This window comes from Pituophis catenifer, unplaced genomic scaffold (assembly GCF_029215685.1).
Source record: "Pituophis catenifer annectens isolate HBS135680 unplaced genomic scaffold, rPitCat1.0.hap2 SCAF_5, whole genome shotgun sequence".
NCBI lineage: Eukaryota > Metazoa > Chordata > Lepidosauria > Squamata > Colubridae > Pituophis > Pituophis catenifer.
In genome coordinates this window covers 90,976,432-91,004,058 of record NW_027256885.1, presented here as the reverse complement: position 1 = coordinate 91,004,058, position 27,627 = coordinate 90,976,432, and the positions used below count along the sequence as shown (strand labels likewise).

General features: G+C 45.1%; 2 protein-coding genes across 2 annotated transcripts; both read right to left on the bottom strand.

Annotated features, from left to right (window-relative positions):
- Positions 1-10,990: 10,990 nt before the first annotated feature.
- On the bottom strand, positions 10,991-15,847 carry LOC139317436 (uncharacterized). Its single transcript, XM_070944496.1, has 2 exons — positions 15,779-15,847; positions 10,991-12,553 (listed from the first exon to the last, which is right to left on the bottom strand). Exon 2 carries the CDS (start codon positions 12,405-12,407, stop codon positions 11,052-11,054), a length of 1,356 nt encoding a protein of 451 aa, XP_070800597.1. The 5' UTR covers positions 12,408-12,553; positions 15,779-15,847; the 3' UTR covers positions 10,991-11,051.
- A 1,480-nt stretch (positions 15,848-17,327) lies between these two features.
- Positions 17,328-25,477, bottom strand: NUFIP2 (nuclear FMR1 interacting protein 2). The gene is made up of 4 exons (XM_070944530.1): positions 24,576-25,477; positions 19,601-20,431; positions 18,924-18,956; positions 17,328-17,706 (listed from the first exon to the last, which is right to left on the bottom strand). The coding sequence occupies exons 1-4, from the start codon at positions 24,682-24,684 to the stop codon at positions 17,657-17,659; spliced, it is 1,023 nt and encodes a 340-aa protein (XP_070800631.1). The 5' UTR covers positions 24,685-25,477; the 3' UTR covers positions 17,328-17,656.
- Positions 25,478-27,627: the final 2,150 nt, after the last annotated feature.

Genomic DNA, 27,627 nt, shown 5'->3' with positions numbered 1-27,627 from the left:
TTCGGCATCTTAGCAAAATAATTAGTGTACCTCAGTAGCTAAAAACTAATTGCCTATGCACTCTTATCAGAAATAACAAAACAAGGAAAAACGCCATAAATCAACCATCCGAGCTACCAGATGTCAGGGCACTGATTAATCCCATGTTTGGCTCTGGGACAATCACCCTGGTTAGAGGATGGATCATGGCTTATTCCTTGTTGCAATATTCTGAAAAGAAATCCCGAAGAAAAGTTCTCTAATAAAACTCATTTATTTGTTATAAAGAAAATAAAACACCTCACTAACTAAGAAAAGTAATTGCTACATTTTGAAATAGTTCTTGCCGGCTATTTCTCAGACGGACCTTTCTGGCAAGAGAACAAAGGAAGGAGTGTGTGAAGGAATGTGAAGGAATGTGGGTGGATGCACATGCATAGTAGCTTTTGATAACAATTCTTGGCAAGGTACGGAAAGTCTGATAGTCCAGAAATGATGAGCTCAGCTGGTAAATAAAATAACGCAGTGACATCGTTGGGGTGGTCTGGGGTGGAGAAGTACAGCTGGGTGTCATCAGCGTACAGATGGCACTGCACCCCAAAACCACGGATGATCTCGCCCAGCGGCTTCACATAAATGTTGAACAGGAGAGGCGAGAGGACCGACCCTTGTGGCACCCCACAAACCAAGTGCCTTGAGGTCGACCTCTGCCCTCCAGCCAACACCGACTGCGACCGGTCAGAGAAATAGGAGGAGAACCACCGTAAGACAGTGCCTCCCACTCCCAACCCTTCCAACCGGCGCAGCATGATACCATGGTCGATGGTATCAAAAGCCGCTGAGAGGTCTAATAGGACCAGAACAGAGGAGCAACCTCTGTCCCGAGCCCTCCAGAGATCATCAACCAACACAACCAATGCCGTTTCCGTGCTGTACCCGGGCCTGAAGCCGGACTGGAACGGATCTAGATAGACGGTTTCATCCAGGTACTGTGGGAGCTGTCGCGCAAACACACTCTCAACAACCTTCGCCAAGAAGCGAAGGTTGGAAATTGGACGATAGTTTGCCAAAACAGCTGGGTCCAGAGAGGGCTTCTTGAGGAGGGGCCTCACCACTGCCTCTTTCAAGGCGGGAGGCAAGAAACCCTCACTCAAGGAAGCATTTATAATCCTCTGGAGCCAGCCTCGTGTAACCTCCCGGGTAGCCAGCACCAACCAGGAGGGACATGGGTCCAATAAACATGTGGTTGCGTTCAACCTCCCCAGCATCCTGTCCACGTCCTCGGGGGTCACAGGGTCAAACTCATCCCAGATAACAGTCTCAAGACACACCTCGGACAACCCGCCTGTACCTACCCAGTCAGAGTCCAAGCCTTCCCGAATTTGAGCGACTTTATCGTGTAGATAATGCGCAAAATCCTCAGCACGACCTTGCAAGGGGTCTTCCCGCGCTCCCAGATGGAGAAGGGAGCGGGTCACCCTAAGCAAGGCAGCTGGGCGATTTTCTGCCGACGCGATAAGAGCGGAAAAGTAATTACACTTCGCCGCCTTTATCGCCACTGTGGGAATGCAGTGGCCATAGTACATGTATAGACCAGTTTAACTGGTTGGACACTTGTATGGAGCTTAGCATCGAAATAATCAAACTATGAAAAGCGGGTTCATATGGATACTCTCTGAAGGGCCCTATTCATTCTCTCTTTGTTCTTAACATAGACTGTATTAGCAAAGCCAGAGATATCCCTTCCTGCTACATTCCTGAGGGTTGAGGTAATCTCTGATAGCGGGGAGACGAAGAGATGGGCCTCTCGCCTGGTAGCAACTGGTACCAAATAGCCAGAGTTGAGTTTCGCTTTTGCATCTTTAGTATCGCTTTCCTATCTCTTGTATGTAATATGAGATGTGTAGCCATAATAACGCCTTCTGATGACGCTGTATTTGGATAACTAATAAAAGAGATTGTAGCCTTTTGTTTGCTGCTCTCTCATCCCGAGAAAACGCTTGTCCTGTGTTTTCCTAAACTGGATCCCTCATGAGAAGCCCATCAGAATGAATGCAACACGCCACTAAGTAGGTCTTGATATAAGACCTCACTAGTGTACGGTCAGATTCGGAGCGACTGGCCCTCCAACTACTCTCTAGGCATCTTTTCCGGCGTTTCATCCCCCTCAGCTCCTCGGAGAACCAAGGAGCTGGGCAGATTCGGTGCCGGGTCAGAGACCACAAAGGCACGACCCGATCTAAAGCACCAGCGGCCGCCCTATCCCAGGCGGCCACCAGGTCTTCCATCGAGTCGTGAGCCAGAGTCTCAGGAAATGGCCCAAGCTCCATTCGGAACCTATCAGGATCCATCAGGCACCTGGGGCGGAACCACCTGGTCGGTTCCGCCTCCCTGCGGTGGGGTGTAGCGGTTAGAAAGTCAAGTCTAAGGAGGGAATGGTCTGACCATGACAAGGGTTCAATGACTATATCCCCTGTATCTAGGCCATTCAACCACTGACCAGAGACAAAAACCAAGTCCAGCGTGTTTCCTCCTATGTGAGTGGGGCCCTGAATTAACTGGGTCAGGTCCATGGCCGTCATGGAAGCCATGAACTCCCGAGCCACCTCAGACGCTTCACCGATGGACGACAGGTTGAAATCCCCCATGACTAAAAGCCTGGGGGTATCAACCGCCACCCCGGCTATAACGTTGAGGAGCTCAGGCAGGGCCGCTGCCATGCAGCAAGGAGCCAGGTACGCAACCAGCAAGCCCATCTGCCTCCCATGGCCCCACTTCACCAGGAGAGATTCACAGACGGCTATCTGAGGTACAGTGGCCTCCCTAGGATCAAGACCTTCTTTTACAATAACCGCCACCCCCCAACCCGTACCCTGGGCCCTCGGCTGATGAAATGCGCGGAAACCTGGTGGGCACATTTCTACGAGGGGGACCCCCCCTCCTGGCCCAACCAGGTCTCTGTAATACCCGCCAGGTCCGCTCCCCCCTCCTGAATCAACTCACAAATGAGGGGGGCTTTATTAATCACGGACCTGGCGTTGCACAACATCAGCCTAAGACCCAGGCTCTGAGGCTCTGAACAGTACGCTCAAATTGACATACAGGATCCCCAAAATTTGGCCATGTTAAATGAGAAATTTATTGCTCAAAGTGCAGAGGACATTAGGAGAAAGTTACAAAAGCAAGAAGGGGGCCTTGGGAATGAATACTAGTCAGTTGGTAGAGATCGCTAGGAAGGTGTTTGTGAAGAGGGATAAGGTAGAGAAGAAGGAAAGAGAGGGAAGAATGCAGAGGAAGGCGGCGTTATTAGCTGCCACATTAGGGGGAGTGTCACTCAGACCCAACCAGTGTGCCCTATGTAAGGAAGAGGGGCACTGGCAGTGGTCTTTGCCCCAACAAACATCCCTGCCCAGTGGGATCATTTCCTCGTACTGCCTGGCTCCACCCTGCTGCCCTTGTGCCCAGCCCTTGTACTCCCCAGATGTTACTGTATTCATTTTCCTGCCTGCCCACCACCAGGCTGTCTTTATTCACTCTTGCATTATTTATTATTACTGTTATTTTCTTGACTGGGACCAGAGGTGGGTTTCAGCAGGTTCTGACCAGTTCTGGAGAACCGGTAGCGGAAATTTTGAGTAGTTTGGAGAACCAGTAAATACCACTTCTGACTGGCCCCGCCCCCATCTATTCTCTGCCTCCCAAGTCCCAGCTGATCGGGAGGAAATGGGGATTTTGCAGTATCCTTCCCCTGCCATGCCCACCAAGCCACACCCACAGAACCGGTAGTAAAAAAATTTTAAACCCACCACTGACTGGGACCTTGGGGTGTGCCTACATGTGAGAAAAACAGAATATTAATACATATTGGAAGTAAGTGAAAGCTTCGGCTATGGACAAGTCCATTTTCCAAGTCTAACTCCTATTTAAATCCTCCGAGCGCCAGGATCTCCCTTTCTCCAACCTTTTCCCCTGCATTGGCCCCACGACAGCTTGCCTCTCCTATGGAGGCTTCCTTTCCACTCAGGGCGAGAAATCTTGGGTGCAATTCCCGGGCCATCCCTAGATGGCAGCAAATAATTGAGGTTCTTTATGCTCCTTTGCTGCCATCTAGTGGTAGGTCTGGTTTCTGCAGCCCAGATCCGGCATCCTTTTCCTGCCGCACTCCGACCTCGCCCACTCCATCCCCATCGAGGAAGAGGAAGGGGTAGGGCCTTTTCCAGCCTCAAGACGACGAGGATTTAGAGGATTTAGAGCGGATTTAGAGTGTCACTCATTTCACAACTGCTTCTCTTCACCATGGTGACAAGATAGGGCAAAAACGTAAAATGTGAGGACAGTCGTAAGTTCGAGGGCTGGTCAAAAGTGCGAGGACCAGTCAAAAATAACTTTTTCAGCCCTCTGAGTAGTCCATATGCACAAAAGGACTACCCAGAGGGCTGAAAAAAGTGATTTCTGACAGGTCCTTGCACTTTTGACCGGTCTTCGCACTTATGACTGGTCATCATTTATGCCCATTGTAGCATTCTTAACAACCATGTCACTCATTTCACAACTGCTTCTCTTCACCATGGTGACAAGATAGGGCAAAAACATAAAATGTGAGGACAGTTGTAAGTTCGAGGACTGGTCAAAAGTGCGAGGACCAGTCAGAAATAACCTTTTCAGCCCTCTGAGTAGTCCATATGTATAAAAGGATACAGCAATAGAGAGGGATGAAGGAAGGGAAGGGAAATTAGAGTAGGAGTGAGGGTAAGAGAGGGAGGAAGAGAGGAGGTGAAGGAGAAAGGAAGAGGAAGTAGGGAGGAAAAGAAGAGGGGGAGAAAGAGAAAGTAAGAAGGAAAGAAAAGAAAGAGGTGGTAGGTCTGAGGAGAAAGATTGCTGTACAATAAAAAAGATGAAAGGGAAGAATGAATTGTTAAACTTTAAAGAACAAATATGAATAAATAACAATAATTAGAAACACACATACAAACATACAATGTATTTTCTTTGAACAGAGTATTTGGACGGTTCACAAATTTAAACAGTGTTTAGTCATTTCAATTAAATTTACAATTTCTATATTTCCTTTTTGCCATATTTATTCCTCATCTATTTTTGTAAAAAACCAATATTACCCTTCATCCTCATCTCTAATCTTAATCAAATTCAATTTTCCCCTTCTATTCTATATTATACCCCTTCCCATTGTCATCTATTTTTATATCCATCCTCACATTGGTTAATTATGTAATATTACAGTTGTTTAATATAAATTCAACATTTTAATATAAATCAATTAGTTATATTACTACCTTTTTTGTATATTAATCAATATGAACATGAATATTCCAATTATTTCCATGCAATCCAATTTCTTACAAATCAATTAATTATATTTACCAATAATAATAAACCAAATAATTTCTCCCATATATTCCTCCAAACCACAACTTAACCATTTCTGCTTTCAACACAATATACAATTAATAGTATCTCAATTATTACAATTCCCTAGTTAAATAGAGCTTTTTTTCTTTTGTGTTTTAAAATCTTGAACTCTCCTCTTTTTCCCTAAATTTCCCATTGTTTGCACCTACCTTTTTTGGTGAGGAAAAAGAAAAGAAATCTGCCTGCCTAATTTTCCAACGTTGCAGCAACAGCAAAGCCAACAGCCTGCTTTACTTTCAGTTTCGTTTTTCAGCATAGCTGGGGGAAAAAAATCTGCTCCAGGACTCTTTGCAAGGAAGCAGCAGAGCCCTGAGCAAAACAGCTGAGAGCAAATCTCAGAGAGTCGGGAGCCGATCTAATCAAGGGCTAATTAGCCTATGCTGAAGCTCCGCGGGCCAATAAAATTACAAAAAAACACCAAACCATTTGTTAAATTGCTGGCTCGCCCGCCCCTCGCCCACCACTATTTATTGGCAATAAATAGTGGTGCGGAGGGGCAGGGCAAGGGGCGGGGCGAGCCAGCAATTTAACAAACGGCTCGGCCGAACCCCCTAGAACCGGCAGAATCCCACCACTGGCTATAGGGCGGCCCTTTGAAGCCCCGCAGCAAGAATTTAAACAGTTTTTTTTCTTCTAGCCATCAGCTGGGACTCAGGAGGCAGCAATAGATTGGGAGTGGGCGGGGTAAACGAACGGCCGGCGATCCAACAGAGCAGAGAGTGAGGGTGAGTGAAGGCGTGGGGGGGGGGGCGAGAGAGGGCTTTGGCGACCCCTGTGAAATGGCCGTTCGACCCCCAGGTTGAGAACCGCTGATTTAGAGGAAGAGGGACGGAAAGTTATGGGTCAAGAGGACGGGGAACGTGTCATCCTGATACGGGGGAATTGATCGGGTTGGCCGAAATGGACTGGACCGACTGACGGGGACCGGGCTTAGAGGACCCATCACCTTTCCCCGTTCGAGATGATGTATGGCAGACCACCCACAGTTTTGCGTAAGGATGCAGTGGGCTGGCCAGACTTGTCTCATAAGGGGGGAATAGGAAACAGGGAATTAAGCAATTATAAGGGCTAAATACATGTATAGAGGCCATAAGGACATATGTAGGAGAACAAACGCCACCCTTGCTAAGCACTAAGTGCCATCCCTTTAAACCAGGGGGTAGAGTATGGGTAAAGCATTGGAAAAATGAACCTCTTAAGGCTCAATGGAAAGGGCCGTATACCGTAGTTATGTGTTCTCCCCTTGCAGTAAAAACCTTGGGATCTAAATCGTGGATCCATTGGACCAAACTAAAAGGAGCTGCTCAGAGTGATCTAGTCCAGTGGGAAACGCAATCCACGGACAAACCCTTGGTGCTTCGGCTCAAACGCAAATGAGTTGGAACCACATATACTTTTCGATCACAATTATGACGTTAGTAGTAGCTTTGCTCATTTGCTTCCTTTGCATTAATAAAAGGACACTCTGCTGAACCTTACCGGCAATAGGTTCCCTGCGCACGGTGTTGAAGAGCTTTGCTGGATCACCCCAGAAGCTGATCCTCTACGCACAGCAGAAGAATGGAGCCGGAACTTATAATAATGATTATGGTAGTTGGATGTGGAATACAAGTGGAGGGTGGTGTGGTGTGTGTTGAGAATTTAGGCAAATGGGGCCCCAAATGGAGCATTGTTTTCAGCAATCCGATAGGAAGGACAAATTGTGAGGCCAACCGTGTGTTCAGACTAGACCCAGCCTACTGGGAAGATAGATGGCCCCAACCCTGTGACCCCACAGGATTCGATTTACACGTCTCAATAATGTGTATGGAAAATGGGCCCAGAAACTCAGAAGTATACCAACACATAGGGAGATTGTTAAGAGTTGGGATGCGTGGCCATCCTTTGACACCCACTGGATTGCCCCCGTTGGCATTGGACTGCGGGCCACCCCCCTTCTTTGTAATCGGGCGAACGATAAGCCCTTATCAGTTGAAAAGGAGTTGGACAGGGTTGTGTAAGGTCCAGAAATATCCGTCCTTAAGGGCCCTTGCTCTGTATCAAAACCCTCAGAGGACCCGGAGGCGACGCAAGATCACAATCTCAGATGGAAATAGTGGGAGAACGGAGATGTGTGTTACTAACTATGGCCAGTGGAGTAGTGCTGGTGACCAAGAGCCTGCCTTAATATATAGGTACAGTGTAGGAACTCCTCCCGATTGCAGAAAAAGGGATATAGCTATTCATTCAGGGACGTGGATGTCAGACCCTTCGGGGCCGCATCCCTGTGAGACCCCCCCGGGCATTCGACAGGGCTAGAACCCAGGAGTGCATAGGAAAATTGGTAACAGGGGACAAAATTTGTGTGTGTGAATACGTGGGAGTGGTCCTAAGACGAGGGATGTGTGGGGGAACGTCAGGAAACCCCCTATCCTTCTGAGACAGGAGTTTGAATCAAAATATTCAATTGAATTGTGGCCCGCCCATTCTTCAAGAATGGAAGGCTGCTGACTTGAACACTCTTCGACTGGGATGGGCAGGAACCTGTCGGGTATCCCTTAGAAGAGACATATTAAAGAAGAATGACTTTAGAGGAAAGAGGACTGTTTCCGGATGTGAAAAGTGTATGAAGGGATCAGCATTTATATATATAATCCCATATCACCCAGAGTGTGCCAGGAGGAGAGTAAATGCCTTCATGATTCCCAAGTATATAAGACATGCTTGGAGGATGGAAGGACATTGTTACAAAGGGACCCCTTGTCAACAGCAGGCAGCTTTGGGTGAGGAGCAATGTCACCAATGCATACATACCACTATAACGGGAGCAACAGTTGGCAAAACTCTTGTATATCACACGCATAAGCCTCCCTCCTGTAACCAATTTGATTTAACATCATGTAAGGCAAATGGAACCTCCTATAAGAGATGTAATGGAACAAAGGGGGTACAATGTTATGATCCAACCTTAAATCCAACGAGTTGGGCTTTACAGATTAAATCCCATAAATCTGACGGAACTGGGCGGGACCAGATAATATTAGGAACGTCCGCTTGGAAATCGACACTAAATACGGGTTTTTGTGTAAGATTTGATGTGTGCCAGGCTGCCAACCATTGGGCGGCGATAGACAGTTGTGGAGGAATTGGTTGGATTCAGACCTACGCATCTGATCATAAATATTTATGTCCCCCAGATGAATGTACCATATCAACGGTACGCTGCAAGTGGTGGTCCTGTGTAAAATGGAATACTGAAGCCCCGAATGAGTACTCAAAGATTAGAATTGAAAAGATACCCACAGATTTATTTATTGTATTTATTTATTGGTTCAATTTATATGCTGCCCTTTTCCGGAGACTCAGGGCATCTTACAATGCGTTAAGCAATAGCCTTCCTACTTTTGTATATACCTGCTTAGTAGGGCTTTCGGGGCCCCCCAAGCGGTGTTCTTTTTTATACAAAGTCAGCTTATTGCCCCCACAAACCGGGTCCTCATTTTACCTACCTCGGAAGGATGGAAGGCTGAGTCAACATTGAGCCTGGTGAGATTTGAACTTGCAGTAATTGCAGGCAGCTGGTGTTACTTAACAGTGCTTTAGTCTGCTGCGCCACCAAGGCTCTTGCTTGACTCTCCCAAGTAACCAAGAGAAGTCCCTGAATAAAAAGTAACTATCGTGGTCAGTCCGAGCGCCTTCTGGTGACTGGGCCTGAACGGGTGGTTCATGGCTGGCTGAATTCAGCCCGTATCGCTTCGGCAGATATAGACGAGCCCACCAAACAGCTGTAGCCCAGTAATCTATGCTCTTGCATCAGGGATTTTTAAATCATTAATCCCAGTAATCAGTAATGGCAGCCGTGGCTATTTCAGAAGCCCACCGGTCAGCTGTGGGGCTAATTAAGTCAGGTGGCTCCCCAGAGGACTGGGAGAGCTTGCCTAGCCGTTTGCAAGTTGTGAAGGCTATTTGCTATGTCGGGGGCTTACTGATCTGAAGAATCCAAGGAACTCTGCTCTTCTTTACCAGCACCGCTTCTGTACATCTCGTCTGCTCGAAGCCCGAGTCAAAACTGGGCATGCTCAGGCAGAGGAGGCGGGACCAAAGACCTGATTGACTCAGACTCAAAGCAGAGGAAGCAGAGCCAACCCATTCCTTGGATTCTTGACTCAGCACACTGGAGAACTCTTGTGTTACTTCCAGGGAAGGAGGTGAGAAGGTATAGAAAAAAATAATATTAATCCATTTGGTCTAGAGACTCTACTACAGGTAGTTCTTGACTTATGACCACAATTGAGCCCAAAATTTCTGATGTTAAGTGAAACATTTGTTAAGTGAGTTTTGCCCCATTTTACGACCTTTCTTGCCACAGTTAAGTGAATCACTGCAGTTGATAAGTTAGTAACCTGGTTAAGTGAATCTGGCTTCCCCATTGACTTTGTTTGTCAGAAGGTCACAAAAGAGGATTGCATGACTGGGACACAGCAATGATCATAAATATGAACTGTCAAGCGTCTGAATTTTGATCACATGATTTTGGGGATGCTGCAGAGGTTGTAACTGTGAAAAATTGTCATAAGTCATATTTTTCAGTGCCATTGTAACTTTGAACGGTCACTAAATGAACTGTAGTAAGTCAAGGAGTACCTGTAAAATCTTTTGTGAGGCAGGAAGCAGATTGGAAAATACATATTAAGAGTTCTCAGGCCTGCCAACACAGACAACTAGCAAGCAAAGCAGAGAGGCTTTTGAATAAGTGGAAAAAAAGATAATTGTGGTACCAGCATCAAGGGATCTACAACTATTGGGATTCTTTTCGGTGGGCCTGGATAGAGTTCTAGCAACTAACAGATTACAAAGACAGCAGTTTGGGACCCAGTCCTTCTAGGTAGATGAGGGACATCTTTATCTGACCATTCTCAGGTGTGCTGCTTCCTCAAAGTCACAGGCTCATCTCACCCCAATCCATGTGACTTGGCACTGAATCTTCAAGCTGTAATGCCTGATAACTTTGAATCCATAAGGCCAGCGATCCCCAGCCTTTCTGGTTCTGCTTCGGGCTGCAAACCCCTGCATTAGGAAATTCCTTCTTAACATATTGTGCCTCTTTAATAGACTAGCTTGGATAGAAGGGTCATGAACGAAAGGTCTTTTTAATTTTAAACCTCTGTATGACATAATGATGCTAAAACCATATCCTGCTTAATGCTCAGGATCACTCCAAATTCTACCAAGCACAAAATCGTGCTACCACAAATAATCTGGCCCTATGCTGTGCAGAACTTTAAAGGGGATAACCAGCACTTTGAATTGCACCTAGAAACGTATTAGAAGCTTCACTGCAATGGTATTACACAAGGAAATTTTAGAGCATCAAAATTGTGTGTGATGCTACAATCTATACCAGTTGAAGCTTCCCAGTGTTGTTCAAGGGCAGCTCCTTGTAGAGCATGTTTTAATTATTCAACTGGGAAGTGACAAAGGAATGAGTGACAGTGGAGCAGATATCTTATACAGTATAATAACGCAATAGATTATTCATACTCATATTTTTTTATTTTGATGTAAAAATTCAGCTATTCTGTAGTAGACATCGGTGTAACAATATTATCATTATATAACTAGGCCATTCACACATTGAAATTACTTGGGCAAAAGTGTCTGTTCTAGAGAGGGTTCTTTTCAAAATAGGAACAATATGCAGCCCTGATCTGGCAAGCTCTCTTTGTAAGTCCAGCTTCTGACAGTGGCACCCTTGGCCTGGCTGAAGCATTCTGGGTATCAGCAGCTGTAGGACTCTCTAATGGTTCTAGCAGCTCATTCCCTTTGATCTCACAAATATTGTGTAAGATGCAGCATGTAGCTATGACCACAGGAATGAGCTTCTCTCTCACATCCAGTCTCATTTGCAAACATCTCCAGCGAGCTCTCAAGACCCCAAAAGCTCTCTCCACACATACTCGGCATTTGGCAAGCCTATCGTTGAACTTTTCTTGGGCCTCAGTTTTTGGTGCTGGATATGGTTTCATTAGCCAGGGGCGAAGTGGGTAGGCATGATCTGCAATGACAACATGAGTCATTGAAACCCCTTCTAGTACTGTTGGAGTTTGTGGGCCAAATGTGCCTTCATCCATGCTGTTGAAAAAAGGAGTGTTATGCAAGATGCAGGAATCATGGGATCTCTCTGGAAACCCAACATAAATATCAGTGAAACGAGATTTACTATCTACTAGAGCCTGTAACACCATTGAATAGAAACCTTTGCAATTAATGTAGGAGTCAGCAGAGAAGGGAGGGCAGAGGATGGAGATATGGATTGCATCAATTGCACCAAGGCAGTTGGGAAAGCCCATATCCTTGAAGCCTTTCATAATATCTTGTGGATCACCCAAGAAAATTGTTTGGGCCAGGAGCCTACTATTTATTTCCTCACAAACTTCTTCAAAGGTTGAGCAGGCTGATGAAATTCCCACTCCAAAGAGCTCCGAGACAGTCTTGTAACTGTCATGATGCGCAAGTTTCCAAATGGTCATGGCCACCCTTTTCTCCACAGGAATGTGTGACCTCATGCCAGTGTCTCGACGCTGTAAGGCAGGACGCAACTCCTCAGCAATATACATCAGTGTGGAGCGTGACATTCTGAATAAAGAAATCCAACACTTGTCATCCTGTTCCGAAGAAATCATTCGCTCCCACCATTCACTACATCTGGGGAGCATCCAGTGTGATCGCTCAGACAGGGCCATCAGCTCATGCTCATAATGCAGTGCAGGTGAAGATGAGTACACCATAGTGACCACAGAGACTATAGCATTGCGATGAAGCCGTAGCAAGGCTCTCTTACGACGGACTCTAGCTGAGAGGATGCACCTCAGCACTGTAGCCGACCGGCGAAAGCACCTCTGCTGAAGAATCCTTGCTATGGCGAATATCACAGTACGCCTGTTCAGCATCCATTGTTGCACTAGTAATTGAGAAGTTTGAACACAAGTAGCAAGAAGAGCCAAGCACTCTTGCTCCATTTATCCAGCCGGTTTTAACAGTAACAGCAGGTCCAGGAGGAGATGATGCTGTGACAGAAAACCTTTCCCCCCTGGTCAAGGCAGAGATGACATCACCAATCAGGGATCACTCATAAGCAGTCAAATGCACTTCATTTGGATAGGCACTGTTGAATTTAAGGGTAACACATTGTAATTGGCTCTAGTTCACTAAGTATCATATTTATAATCCAACTGTGAAGGTCTTTTTAAAAAATACAAAGTAGAAAACAGTTTCACAAAGTTCAGCCATTATACATTCTCCATTTAAAAATATTTTAAACTTTCAGTGTCACATACAGCTTTTCCATAAATATTTCTCTTTTTACAAATATTTCAGCTGGCCAACTCTCTGTCAAACATACTATATTCTCCACACTAAGCCATGAGTGAGCTAGCATGGCTGAATCCATGACATCTAACAAACAACTGCAATAATACAGCCTCTCTAAAAGTTCTAGGCCTGCCAAACCCAATAATAAGGGGAAAACACTCTACACAGGCGCAGACACTCATTATATATATTATGGATACATGATGGCACTTGATAGTGCACCCCATTTGAACTGAGCAATATAAAATACTATATACTAGAATGGAAGGATAGAAATCACGGGGACAGATCAAGCAGTTTAAATCAAGAATACTGTACAGGTAGTCCTTGACTTACAACCACAATTGGGACCAGAATTTCTGCTGTTAAGCAAAATACCTGTTAAGTGACTCATGCCTGATTTTATGAAGTTCTTAAGCAAATTACTGATGTTAGATGAATCAGGTGGTTGTAAACAAATCTGGCTTTCCCCATTGACTTTGCTTGCCGGAAGCTGGCTGGGAAGGTTGCAAATGGTGATCGCATGACCCCCAGACTCTACAACTGTTATAAACACATGCCGGACACTAAGCACCTGAATTTTGATAATGGGAATGTAGGGATGCTGGTCATAAGTGCAAGTGGTTGTAAGTCACTTTTTTCAGTACCTTTGAACTGTCACTAAAAAATGGCTGTAAGTTGAGGACCACCTGTAAGCAATTTATCATTGTAATACTACATGCAATATCATCTTCAAAGATCTCCTAAAACAGGGGTGTCAAACTGGCAGCCCACGGGCCGGATGCATCACATGTAGGCCATGTCCACCCCAGCTCCGGAAGGAAAAAACGTAACGATACATCATGTGACGCAGATAGTTTGACACCTGTGTCCTAAAACATAACTATTCCCAGCCCACCTGGCAGGGTAGAAAAGGGATGCCCCACTACCGCTAAATGGCAGCCCTTATGGAAATGCAGCAAATGGGACAAATGCAGCTTTGAACAGAAAAGGTTGTACAGCTAATCCCCGGGCTATGAGCATTCATTTAGTGCCTGTTCGAAGTTACGAGATAAGCGCCCCCTAGTATTTACAAGCAAGTCCCAAAATTACAAATGTTGCAGCACCATGTCCCTTACAAACGACTGCAGAGGTCTGCAACATTCACCCTATCCCCCCCCATCCCCCCCCCCGCTCCCCACAACTGCTTCCCCCTCCCATCCTGCAGCACCGGAATCACTTACCTTAGAAGATCTGTCTCCTCTCTGCCACGGTTGCTTTGCTTCTGAGAGAGAGGAGAGTTGATGGAAGCTCCGCGAGTTCAGGCACCCATCCTGTTTTGCAGAGACTGGGTGCCTGAACCCTCATGAGATCATGGACCCCAAAAACTTTCATTCTCGGCACGAAAAGTGTTTGCAGTACCTGTCTCCTATTCCCCCCCCCAAAAAACTCCTTTCCACCACCACCAGGACACTTTTCACCAAGATGGAGACCTGACTGACACTGGAAGCTTCATGGAGGGATTTGCTCCATTTTGAAATGCCCCATAGATGCCTATGAGGCCTTTCAAAAGGGAGTAAATCCCTCCATTTTCAAAGCCCTCATAGGCATCTATGGGGCATTTCAAAACGAAGCAAATCCCTCTGGTTTCAAAGGCCCCATTTGCACGCAGATGAAGCAACCAGTCTGTCAGGTCTCTGTCTGGGCGAAAAGTGTCCCGGTGGTGGTGGAAAGGAGTTGGGGGAGTGAGGGAGGAGTAGGAGACAGGCGCAGCAAACACTTTTCATGCCCAGGAGCTTCCATTGACTCTTCTAGCCCTCAAAGTGAAAGAAAACAGAGGAGACACATCTTTGCAAGGTGAAGCATGAGGTATCTTAGTGGGTTGGGGAGGCCTTGGGGGCCTGTTCCAACACTAGCCCCCCCATGGCCTTCCCCTCCCCGAGGTATGCATTTGAAAGCAGGGAGTGATCTCATTCAAGGTATGAGATTCACTCCCACAAATCCTCGAGGTACAAATGGAATGGGCAGGCTCCATTACATTCATAACTCGAGGACTATCTGTAGTCTTGATTTAAATATGAAGGGCAAACTAGGTATTGTTCAATACCTGGGACAGCTCAGTTTCTAATTAATCTGAGTCCCCCTCAGTACAATCAATACAGATTCCCTCTTTTTAGCTTTTCAAATGCCTAATTTAGTTATGTGACTTGTTAGCACATTCCTACTTTTGCTGCATATACATGCCCATCATAGACGCTATAACATCCAAGTTGCATAAACTGAGCAGCACATACCTGTTTGTATGCCTGAGAGGACTATACAAGAAGCACTGATGATGTTACCTAGTTTGGGTAAGGAAACGTCTGCAAGAAAACAAGCAAGCTCAGAGAAGGACCAAAGACCCTTCAAAGAGCATGTCTAAAAATTAAGGGAAAATGAAATAAAAGTTCTTTTTCATGACTCATGAAACTACATGGGATGCAACCATAGTATGGATGTGGAAAAAGCTTGGGTTACAAGTTTGTATTGTTATTTGGTTCTTATATGCGAAGCTGGCTACATGTGTGATCATTTTTTTAATGCATAGGTTTTCCTCATTGGGGCCCAGTGAAGGCATGCCACTCTTGTTATTTTTCGCATAAGCCTCCGAGGAAGACCTACGGAGAAATAAATGCCCGACCTCCAGTAAATTCATGGGGAATCTGCCTTCCCAGCCCTCTCGCCTAACCGTATGGCGTGATTTAGGCACGAGCGGTGAAGTCCTGACGTTGGAGTCCGTTCTGTCTCAAAGCCTGTCCCGATACTACCCCGCTCCAATGCCTCTGCCGGCCAAAGCACACAAACCCTTTAGCGCAGTCCACTCAACAACGGGCTGTCTCGGTCTACGGCAGCTAAACCAAAATCCTAAAGAACTTGTAGTTGTTCGTGGTTAGCAACCGACAACTCTGAACGAAAGTCCTGCTTTCGAAAAAAAACGCTGGCGGGAGTGGCAAGAGCAGGAAAGGCCTACTACAGCATCAAAGTAACGGCCTCGTCTTACCTCCCGTCCCCTTTTCCTTCTCTCCAAAACCACAGCTTCACGAAGGCCGTCGGCGTCGGAGGACGGTACTGTCCCTTTAAGAGGAAGCTGCGCCGCCGATTCCTTTCCCTTTGGCGGGGCGACCCTATTCGATACTTTCGAGCACGGGAGAAGATGACACCTTCCCGCGCGTCACCATCCGACTGAAGGTCGCTTTAGTGACGCAGCCGCAGGTAGTACGCACGCGCGCGCTTACGGTTTTTTTTTTCTTGGAAACGCTGCTCCCTTTCCCAGATACGTGGATGCTCACCCACCCCCCCGAACAGGTTGTTGGGAGGTCGTATCTTCCGAGAAGCGGAGCTCTCTTCCCCCCTCCCCCTCCCCCCCCCCCCCCGTGGAGCACTGTATTTTCAAAGAGCCATTTTGACTGAGGGTTACCGCGCGCATTTGAGGAAGTTCAGTTAGTTTGAGGTAACCGTTAGAAGTCGTTCATTTTACCCGTCCATCCTCCGCCGTGTTATTTTTCTCAAACAAGCAGCCCTTTCCTCTTAGGCTGGGAAACCAAGGAGTTACTTTTTATTCAGGGACTTCTCTTGGTTACTTGGGAGAGTCAAGCAAGAGCCTTGGTGGAGCAGCGGACTAAAGTGCTGTTAAGTAGCACTTAGCTGCCAGCTGCCTGCAATTACTGCGAGTTCAAATCTCCCCAGGCTCCAGGTTGACTCAGCCTTCCATCCTTCCGAGGTAGGTAAAATGAGGACCCGGATTGTGGGGGAAATAAACTGACTTTGTATAAAAAAGAACACCGCTTGGGGGGGGGGGGCAAAAGCCCTACTAAGCAGGTATATACAAAAGTATGAAAGCTATTGCTTAACGCGTTGTAAGACGCCCTGAGTCTCCGGAGAAGGGTGGCATATAAATTGAACCAATAAATAAATAAATATTCTCATTAAGTTGAGAGCAAGATTCTTATAGAGTAGTAACACTTAAAAAAAAACAAGGCTCCAGTTTACATTTAAGATGTTCCAGATCACTAGCTAATTAGATTAAATTGTATTACCTCATACAATAGGGTAAAATGGTTGACTTTCAGTGACGAATGCTCTGCTGCACTGCTCTGCTGCACTAGAAGGCTACTTTATTCTGGTAATTCAAATAAATGAAGGCCAGCAACAAAGAATTCCTTTCATATATTGCTGAGATGCAATCTTATAGCTTCCCCTCTTAGAACTAGATTCTTTGGTGCTCAGTAAGTACAGTTTACTAAACATGTTAGAATCCTAAGGGAAAAGGGCTGGGATTTGCTTAAATTTCATGCCAGTTAAGTTGTATTTGTACTGTACCAAATTACACTCACATTATTTCTTAGCTGAGCATATCTCATAAAACTCCCAAGATACTATGTGAGGTTGCAAGAACTCATGGAAAGTTTTCATTTCTTTCAAAATATCCCGTTTGTGTCCCTTTTAGCACAGCCACTGCTATTCTGCCATTTCCTTGTCCTGGTGGCAGGACACGAAAGTTCTGTGTTAAGTAAGACACTGCTATGGTAAGAGAAATGAATTTAAATAAATTCTTTTTTTGCCTTTATTTTCAGGGGAATCCAGAGAAATTAAAAACCATGTGAAGAAATTAAAAACCAGAGCATTGAATCAGAGATAGAGAGAGATGGTGGGGAATGGGCGAGGCATGAGCCTCACCCAGGACAATTTAGGCTAAAACAGCAAGGGAAGCGAGGGAGGCATGTGGCATAGCTTCCCCTTTCAAGATGCCTGGACTCTCCAATCTTCAAGAGGGTTGGGTGGGTTACCTTGCCTCTCCCCATACACACACACACACACACACACACACACACACACACACACAATATCTTAGCAGTGCTTCCCCTGGATATTCGTGGAATTAACCCTTCCCATCCAAGGTTTCCGAGTAGACCATCACTCTGCTAGGAGCTAGAAGAAAATATAAAAATGGAAAGTGTGGTGAAAAGTGTATCTTTAAACAGAGATCCTACATGGATGCTGTATAAATGGATGCTTAAAAGATGCCCTCTCTATACAATTATCCCATAAAAATAGAATCTTGGGTGTAAAATTAGAACAGCATTACTCTGCTGTTGCTCCCACCTGATTGTGAGATCCTGTTTTGCTCGTTTCTTTCTGTGCTTGTACAAATTTATCTACCATTGGTCAGAAACTTTTTGGACTCCCAAGGCTGTTTTTGATAAAAAAATATTCCCACAAACTGTGGAACAGCGCATCCTTTTCCTATGATTCCTCCACCCTCCTCCAATTTACTTTCCACTTGCAAACCTTTACTTCATGTACTGTATTTTTCAGTGTATAAGATGCACCCCCCCACACACCAAAAAAGTGGGTGGAAATGTCTGTGCGTCTTATACGCCTAATGTTGCCAAAGCCCCACCCACCCACCCCCACCCTTCAGCCTCTGCCTCCCACCTCCTTGCAGCAAAGAGCCTGGTCAGCTTCAGCACAGCCTGATTTAGCACAAGGAGCTGATTGGCAGTTGGATTGGCCTCCCAGAATACCGCTTATCAGCTGTTCCAAGCTGCAGGGATCGCCACCGCCCATCGCTGCTGCCGCCTATCGCCACCTCCGCATGCCCCATTTTCGGCCTCCGCGCATCCCGTTTTTGGCCCATTCCAGGTGGGGATAGGCGGCAGCAGAGATGGGCAATGGCAATCCCTGCAGTCTGGAACAGCTGATAGGCGGTATTCCGGGAGCCCAATCCAACCTCCAATCAGCTGCTTGTGCTGAATCAGGCTGTGCTGAAGCTGACCAGGCTCTTTGCTGCAAGGAGGTAAATTGCTGGGAGGCAAAGGCAGATTCCTCCCCCCCCCCCCATTTTCCTCCCCAAAAGCTAGGTGCATCTTATATTTTGGAGCGTCTTATAATCCGAAAAATACAGTAATTGTACCCTCCTGCAAACCTCAAACCACTAGAGGGACTAGTCCCTAAATACAATCCTTAACTTCAACCAGCTTTAGGAGTATGAAAACACAGCACAGGTCCCATATAATCCCCATTCAAGCTAAAAATAGCTGCCTATGCAATTAGAGTAGGCATTACTAGTTTAGCTGCACCACCATTTACATCTCATAATGTAAATTCATCTAAGAATTCTAAAAGAAAGTTCTTCCATTGCTTACCTTGACTATGTAGCTCCCGTATATGGCTCCACTCTGTATCAGGAGAGAAGAAAAAAGATTAGAAGCCAAGCATTACTGTATTTTATTCCTAAAGAATACCTACTGTAAGTCTCTCTGTGTTTATTATCCAACAGGAAGTTTCTAAATTTTAATTACATTGAGAAAAGCTGGTCCAGATGTGCAGCAACCACATGCCCATCTCCCTGCATTATTTAACAAAACTCAGAACCCTCAGTTAAAATTAAATGGTAAAACTTACAGTAATACTCAAATAATTAGAAGTAAAATGTGAACAGTCCTTAATGAAACACAAAGGCTTCTTGCTGACTCCACTGAAATTTAATGAAGACACTTTTTTTCCTTAGCCTTTTAAAGAGTTACAGAGAATGATAGACTGCTTTTGAAACTGTTAATTCAAAACTGATTCAAAGGGTCAATGTACCCTTTACCAGATGAACATGAAAGATGAAGTTTAGGGAATACTGCAAGTTGATTTTTACTTATTACTCTTCTGTTTTTTTGTGGACAAACAATATTATCCATGCCCCCCCTTCCACTAATTGCAATAGCTGGTTTCTATGCACCTGAAATGTGACTTGCAATTTAAAGTTGTTCAAAGCCTCAAAACATGCAGACATTCCCTTCCCTGTGCAGTTCTGAACTCTTAAGGCTCTTACCTTCGAAGTGATAATTTCTTGCAGCCTGCCAGTCATTGGCTTCCATGTTTTCCCAACATGCTTCAGCATCTGCATTTTCTGTCTCCTTGACTGGTGCCGCTCCACCACCCCCTCCATGCCCGGCTCCTGGCTCATTGATAAAGGAGAGGCCCCACTCATTTTGGAAGATGGCTCCCAGGTGCTGCCGCCGCCTGCTATCGGTTGGCGGGGGACTGCTGGGGGATGGCGCCAAGACACAGTTGGGGAGGCTATTAGTGGTACGGACAGCCGAGGCTGGAACATGGCAGGCTTTGCCTGGTTGATCCAAATTCTCTTTCAGCTTGCTGGCATAAGAGATCTTGGGAATGATCCTGGCACTGCTGCTATCAACTGGGAAGGCAGGAAGAGGCCGAAAGAGTGACCATGTTTCCTTCTCGGATTCCTCAGTGGTTACACTGGAGGCATTAGATGTAACAGCGGGCTTCTCACTGGCTTTGATAGTGCTGACTCGTTCCAATTCGGGGGAAGACAATGGGGAGGGTGAGTCAGAATAGCCACGGCGTCGATGCTGCCATCGCCCATTGGAAAGACCCTCTGGAGCACAGTGGTGGCCATTAGTGCTAGGTCCCCATTCCTTGCGGTCTGAGGGGTTGCCTCGATATGTTTTGCGGTAGGCAGGACGGAAGGGCCGGCCATGATGGAAATTAGGAGGATAACGGCGGGTATGCTGGGGAGGGTCTCGCTCAGAGAGCTGGAGATTGTGGATGTTAAGGCTGTTAGAAGGACTCAGGGGAACACTGGGCTCATCAACTATCTCAGAACTTGCAGTATATCCATTTGACTCCCATGATCCTGAAGGAAAGCAAATTTGAGATCTAGTCACTAACTGCAGAATACAAATAGGTTTTCCCCCTTTAAAATATTTCACTGAAGGTCTTTTGAGAAAAAGACCTTTTCTACTTTCCCCCTGTAGCCGCTTTCCCTATAGACTGCTGCATTAGCATTAGAAGGTTCAATAATAGAAGGTGCTAAGTCATTTCAGGCTAGCATCCATGTATTTGTATAGGGCATTTTGTTCCTAGACCGTGCAACACCTCTTCAGTTTTATGAATAAACAGGATGCTGAAATTTAACTTCCTATTGCCATTATAGTTATTTCTCAAGGTGGAATGGGAGAATGCCCAATGGCTAGAGCTCTCATTCATTAAAAAGCTGCCCTTGAAGCTGCTAAATCTCCCAAGTAATATTACAGTTTGCAAGAAAAATAATGGTGTTGTCATTGCAAAATAAAGAGAATCAAAGAATTTCTGTGCTATGATGTGGGGTTCAACAAATGTTTAAATCTAAAACAGATTTTACTCAGCACCTTTTTATTTTCCTTGTTATTTAGCTCTCCATGATAAGAAGCTTCTAACCTAGACAACTTTTTTGGATTAACAGAATGCAAATAGGCCAATGAGCTATTTTCAAATTCTGGTCAGAAAAGCATCCTAACTCTCAGCCCAAACAAAGACTCAGGATACAATTCTGGAGGAAGTTTGATAAAACCATCCAACAGGTTGGTAGGGAAGGAACTGTTTTTTTCTTCCTTCACACATGGCACAGAAGCAAAGACAGAAAAATGGCAGAAATGGAGTGATTCCTCTATCACAGGGCTGTCAAACTCACAGCCCGTGGGCCAGATGCATCACGCACTGGCCACACCCATGCCCAGTTTAGTGAAGGGGGGAAAAAATTGTGATACGTCACGTGACACCACCATGACGAGAGTTTGACAACCCTGCTCTATCAGTTCTCACTTAATGCTTTTCCTAATCAGTAATGGCAACTGATCAAAGTTGCTAAACACAAGGCTTTCATGTCAAAGCTCATGACATAAACTCAAACATTTCAATCCCCTTCAAGAGATAACAATGATCACGATCCTGAACCCTCCTCCAGCAAATTGAGAAATCACAAAATAAAACCAAGTGTCCAAAGGATTCTACACAAACCACTTTTTCCAATTAGTATTTTGGAAGAGATTTAAATGTTTTATATGCCAAATCAGTACATAAGCTAAAGTAGCAGACAACTGCACCTTTTTCAATAGACAAGAAAGGATGTATCTAATACACACTGGATTTTTTTGAAGTATTTTCATGGCCACTGCAGTAAAGCCATCTCCAGTCAAAAGATAGAGAGGTATAAAAAAGGAAAAGGGGGAACAACCTTGTTCAGTACAAAAGAATAGAGCGTGATCTTCCTGCTAAATGAGAGGAAGGTGGCTTTGCTTTTTCTGGCATCAAAGATAAGAAACCTTTACAGTCAGGTTTTAAGGCAATGACTCAAACAGAAGACACAACTATTAAGAAATTGTGGGAGAAGGGGAGACTTCCAGTTTGGCATCATGGCGAGACGGTCAAGGATAGCAGGGCTCCGCGAATCCCAGCCAATCCTTCTTCGTGAGGAGGCCCCAAGGGGCTAAAGTCACCCTGGAGGGGTGACGAAGAAAGGAAGGATGCGGCGGCTCTCCCGCTGGATCTGAGGCATCCTTCTAACCAACAAAGAGGAGAGACGGCCATTACGGCCAGACCGAAGCTGGGGCAACCGAAGAAGAGGCACTAAATGAGATGTTCGGGAATAGAATATTGGAACTGGGTGAGACGATTTTCAACTTCTACTTTAGAGACCTATCCCCAAATAAAAGAATTTTTGAAAGAAAGATTCTCCAAAACACAGAGAAAGTGGTGAATTAATACGCGGAGACAAACTACAGACCCAAAAGAGAAATGAAACTTTAATGGGAGACTATTAAGCTTTAAAATATAGAAGGACCAGGCTGGAATTTATAGTATTGTGAAAAGTGATTTAAATTAATTTTCTTTGACTATTGGAAGAAATTCCACAAAGAAAAATGAACTTTTTGACTATTTGACAATCAGCTGTTACATCTTTCCCTTTGCTTCAATTGGGAAGTTAGAACTGGGATGACATCTACTGGTGAAAAAAGGTATTATACTACTACATAACTAGAAAAGACCTTGAAAGGAGGCTAGGATTGATAAGGAGAAGAGAAACAAAGTGAAGAAAGGCAAATAACATCTGGGACAAAGGAGTATTTTAAATAGAATTCTGTACAAGCGGAAAGAGAAAGAATAAGGAAGACATCTACTGGCAGAAAGGGGGGGGGAAGGCAGCCATAAGATTTGCTTCCTGTTTGGGAGTAAATGGTGAGCCTTTTGAAGACTTTCAAAGTAGTGTGGATTGTAAACAATATGGTCCTTTTTGAAACTGCCTTGAATTGCCCTTGAGACTGAGCAACTGACACTGGTGGATTATCGAGATATCAGGGAATTTGATGGGCCATTCTGGACTATAAATACTGTTTGATAGAATATTCCACAAAGCGAAAGAAGAAAAGTTAAACAAGACTTACAAACTTGGACAATTTTGAGGAAGTAAATTGGTAAACTCTGAGGACTATAAATATAGTCGATTTTGAGGAATGGTTCTGGCATTGAGCAAATTCTTCTCTTATTGGCTCTTTGGTGTTTTGGACAACTGGGACACTGGGGTCTTGGTGGATTGAGTAATTTTCAGCCCATTAAATCCAATTAAGATGTCACAACAGGGAAAAACAAATATATTTCAAAAAGAAATACAATTGATGTTTCAATATATCCAGGAAGCTATGATAAAGAATCATAGAGAGATGAAGAAACAGATGCATGACATAGATGTGAGATTAGGAAACCCTCAGCAAATGACAACAAAAAATGAACAACAAATCCAGAAAATAGAGGTGGAATTAGAAGGAGCGGAGGAAAGAATAGAGGAGATAAATCAACAATTGATACAAGTGTATAAAGATTTGGAAAAGAAAGGAATAACTCTTGAAAAGGAGAGGGCAGTTTATTTTTTAAGATGTCAAAATATAGAGGAGAAAGAGGAAGATTCGCCAGAAGAGATGAATGAATTATTGGTGGGTGCCTTTGAGACCAGAAAATGAGAGGCAGATGTGGAGGCAGATGAAATACTTAAATATGAGTGATGTAAGGAGACGTAAGGTCCCAGGGGAGGAGTATGTGAAATTTGTTAAAAAGTCAATAAGACCTGAAATATTAAAAAGGGCAAGAGATGATGGATAGATAACAGAATACCCTGTTTCCCCAAAAATAAGCCCTCCCAAAAAATATTTAAACGCAGAGCTGGAAATCAGGTAAGACGGCAAGAGCCCCATCTTGTCCACGCACCCCAAAATAATGCCTCCCTGAAATTAAGCCCAAGCACTTATTTCGGGGTTCAAAACAATATAAGACAGGGTCTTATTTTCAGGGAAACACGGTACTTCTTAATATGGGATGTTTTATTAATGGTTAGAAAATAGAAATAGAAATTAGAAATTGGGAAAATATGTATACTGCTACATAATACATTACTATGTATACGTAAATATTAGAAGTTGAAATATTACTACGTATGCGTAAATAATATTAATATAAATTGACCCATACACACACTGTTCACCAAGCACCTATGGATGTTAAAGAAAAAAGTATAAATAAAAATAAATTGTGGGAGAAGGGATGACTTCTTAGGAAGTTCATAATTACTCAGCAATGAGAGAAGCCCATGGTTCTGTGGAGAGTTAGGGCAATTGAGTCTTAAGAACAGCAATGCAAGGTAGCTAGCTTGGAGGGATTCCTCTTTTAAAGTAGTATTGTTAAGGCAACAGCAACAACTGAAATAAGAACACTCTCTTATGCTGGGGAAAGCCATTGATCAGAGTAACTCCTTGGGCTTACAGGTTAGAGGATTTATGCAAAAATTTGGTGATGGGTAGTGAAGCTAAAAGAAAAAGCTCCTTTGGGAGGACAACTGAAAAACCTTTCAACGGTTTTAATGCCCAAACCAAATTGCAAAGACCTGGATGCCTAGGCACCTGAATTTTTCCAAGCCCTGTAACAGATTCAAACAATTTAGAACATAAAATATTGGCCAGTGGCTAAATTACCTGTTCGGATACGGTTGCTGAGATTATGGCATTTCTCCTTCTTTCCTCCCAGGAGACGCAGTTCTTCCTCTGGGTTGTGATTCTCATCCATGCCCAGTTCTTTCTGCATGGCCTCTACCTGGGCTTGGATATAGGTCGAGGCGGCGAAAGATATTGAGCACCAGGGACCTGTCTGAAGTCCAGCTCCAACACCACCACCACGTCCCCTTTTTAAAGAAAATATAAGCTTCCTGGTGATGACTCTTCCTACACTGTTAAACAATTCTCAAACTAACAAGATTGGGAACTATGCCACTTGTTGGGAACTACAAAAAGCCACTCAAACTGTAGAAACTTCTCCAGCGAAATCCCCCGATTTCCTGCCCTGTTCCTCCAAATTTGCGATGCTTCCAGAGAGCGAAATGGGTTATCTAGTATCGGTACCCACGCTCGTTATTTTTCACCGTGCGTTTTGCTTCAACACCCTAAACTTTCTCCCCTCTAGTAAACGACCTCATACAAACTCTTGTACAAAGCTTACAAAACACACATACGGAGCGGATTCCCTAGTCTGGAGCTCAGCGGCCTCAAAAAACTCAATTCTCCCTTCCGGCGTTACTCAGCACCAAGGCCGCGATCCCTCTCCCGGAATCTACCTCTCCGCAACCGTAACAAAAGCAGCAGCGGGGCGCCTGAAAAACGCCTCTTCCCTCTCCGGGGTTTTTCCTCGCGCCCCACACCCAATGCGACTTCCACCCTTCCTTTGGCCGTAGCTCTGCTGCCCTCTAGAGCGGCTCCCAAAAGCCCGATCCAAGCCACCTCCCCGCTTTTTCAGAGGGCTGGCGGATTTCCGTTACGGTCCGCCCGCTCCAATTCGTCCGCGGGAGACCCAGCTAAACTCCCCCCCCCCTCAAAAAAAGCCCAACCTCAGGCTCCCCCGAAAAAGGCTGCCAGGAAGCTCGACCTAAAAACCGGAAAAGTTTTCCCCGAGGAAAGCCCCAAAGCGAAGCAGCTCCTGCTGCCCCGCCCCGACCTTCACCGGACCCCGCTGCGCTCTAGGCTCTCTGCTCCCGCCCGTCGCTTTCCTCAGGCCCAGGCTATTCCCCACAAGCCCGCCCGGCACATTCAGCCAGCCCCCGCCACGTGACCGGTTTCCCCCTTTGGCCTCCTCGGATCATGTGACCTCCAGCGCAGGGTGGCTTCCGGGGTGGGCTCTCCAAGCACGTGGGCCGGCCTTGTCCCGTGATTCTCCTGGTATCACGTGGCCGTGGGAGGGCGAGGATCTGTGGGCCGAGTCGGTGCGCTTTCTTTCAAACTTGTTAATGTTTCCCATAGGAAGGTTGTGCGCCTAAAACCACATTCACACGATGTTAGATTCCTGCTCAGCCTTTTGTACAGGAGCTTTGTCCATAGTTGCTCCCCTCTGTGGTCTGTGAAGTAGAATGGGCTGGCCCAAAGTCGCCGTGTGAGATTCCATGGCCGGGGCGGGATTAGAACTTGGGTCTGCCTACTATTACATGAACACCTGAGTTCCTACGCCACCTGGCTCCGAATAGTTTCCACCCATAGTGGCTCAATCCTACCAGGTGGACCAGATCCAAAAATCAACTGCTCTGGAGGACTGGATCTATAGTTATTGGTAGACTACAATAACGGAATCTTGCAAGTCTGACTGCTTTTTCTCTTGTTTTATCCTCCAGTGAGTCAGGGAGAGTCTGACCTGGGTCTGTTCTTAATACTGTTCTCAGAACTTAAAAATGCTGCTATCTGTTTTTGCTTACATAACAATATTTGCTCCATTGGAGCAGAACCTAGAAGGATGTTTCTTCCAACAGCCACCTTTTTGGCGCTGTACACATTGATTTCAGTGGGTTGGCTGTTTCATGTACCTGCAGGTGTGTTTATTTAGGAAAAACATTCCGAGGATTTACGTTTGAGTAAATAGAACAGGTTGTTTGGTTGATTCAACTCCTGACTGCATGGACTGATTCTTGCTATCCTGATTTTTCTACTGTAGGAAGTTAGCACCCACCCCTCCTAGAAGACTGAAATATTTTAGGAAATATTAAAAAGGCAGAATATTATATTTCCCCTAAAAGAGAAATAGAAACCTTTGAATCTGTTTTTAAATTATTGGGGTGTTTTAATCTGTCCGGGCCAAAATGATTTAATTTGATTTTATCTGGTTTTTAAATTTTTTGTATTTATGTATTTTATTGTTTGGCTGTTCACCGCCCTGAGTCCTTCGGGAGTAGGGCGGTATACAAATCAAATAAACTAAACTAAACTAAACTAAACTAAGGGAGATAGAAACTCAGAACCACAGTTCCCTGCCCCCAAGCATATACTAAGCTGAGGCCAGCTTTTAGAAATGCAGATTTGGTAATCCATTCAAGACAGGATATTTTGAACAAAGGTAGAATGGTAGGATCAGCCCTCACTCAAGATCCAAACCAGGAAAACCATTAAGACACAATAGGAATGGCCCAACACCCTTTCAGGACACAAGCCTCCTCATTACATCATCTCAAGAGAGTCCAGGCTTCAATCCGACTTAACTCAGACAACCTAAAAGGTTAGCTATGACCCCTACAGCAACCAATAGAATACGTGCTCTTACCACAGGTATAGGAAGCTCAAGTTCAAAGCCCAGAGAGGGTGTCAGCCTCCGCTTTTACTGCTTTGGCTGCCATAGAAACCGGGGAGGGGGAGAGCTAGGGGGCCTGGGGGGGGAAGCGTGCTGGAGGAAGAAACGAAACTGAATCCTTGAAGTTGCTATCGGATCAACGTCGTGGCATTCCTGATTGATGAAGCATCCAGTGGGAGGGGATGCTTTCTATATGCACTTTTCGCGCCTATTGCTTTAATTTCAGCTTTCCTTTGGTTGTGTTCACTTCATCTTCTTTTTGAGAATATTTTGAATAATCCACCATATTTTTATCCAAAATGCCTTAATTTTTTTATATGTCCACCATATATGATAATACGTAGCATCATCACATTCACATCTCCAACACTTAGGTTGCACACTTGGATACATACAGGCTAGCTTTTTAGGATCCAGATGCCATCT

Excerpts from the sequence above, each read along its gene's own strand:
- LOC139317436 (XM_070944496.1), bottom strand. The coding sequence starts at position 12,407 with ATGGAGCAAGAGTGCTTGGCTCTTCTTGCTACTTGTGTTCAAACTTCT.
- NUFIP2 (XM_070944530.1), bottom strand. The coding sequence starts at position 24,684 with ATGCAGAAAGAACTGGGCATGGATGAGAATCACAACCCAGAGGAAGAA. Across the intron at positions 20,432-24,575 it reads CAGCAACCGTATCCGAACAG|GATCATGGGAGTCAAATGGA; the intron begins GTAATTTAGCCA and ends GCTTTCCTTCAG. Across the intron at positions 18,957-19,600 it reads AAGAAATTATCACTTCGAAG|AGTGGAGCCATATACGGGAG; the intron begins GTAAGAGCCTTA and ends CTCCTGATACAG.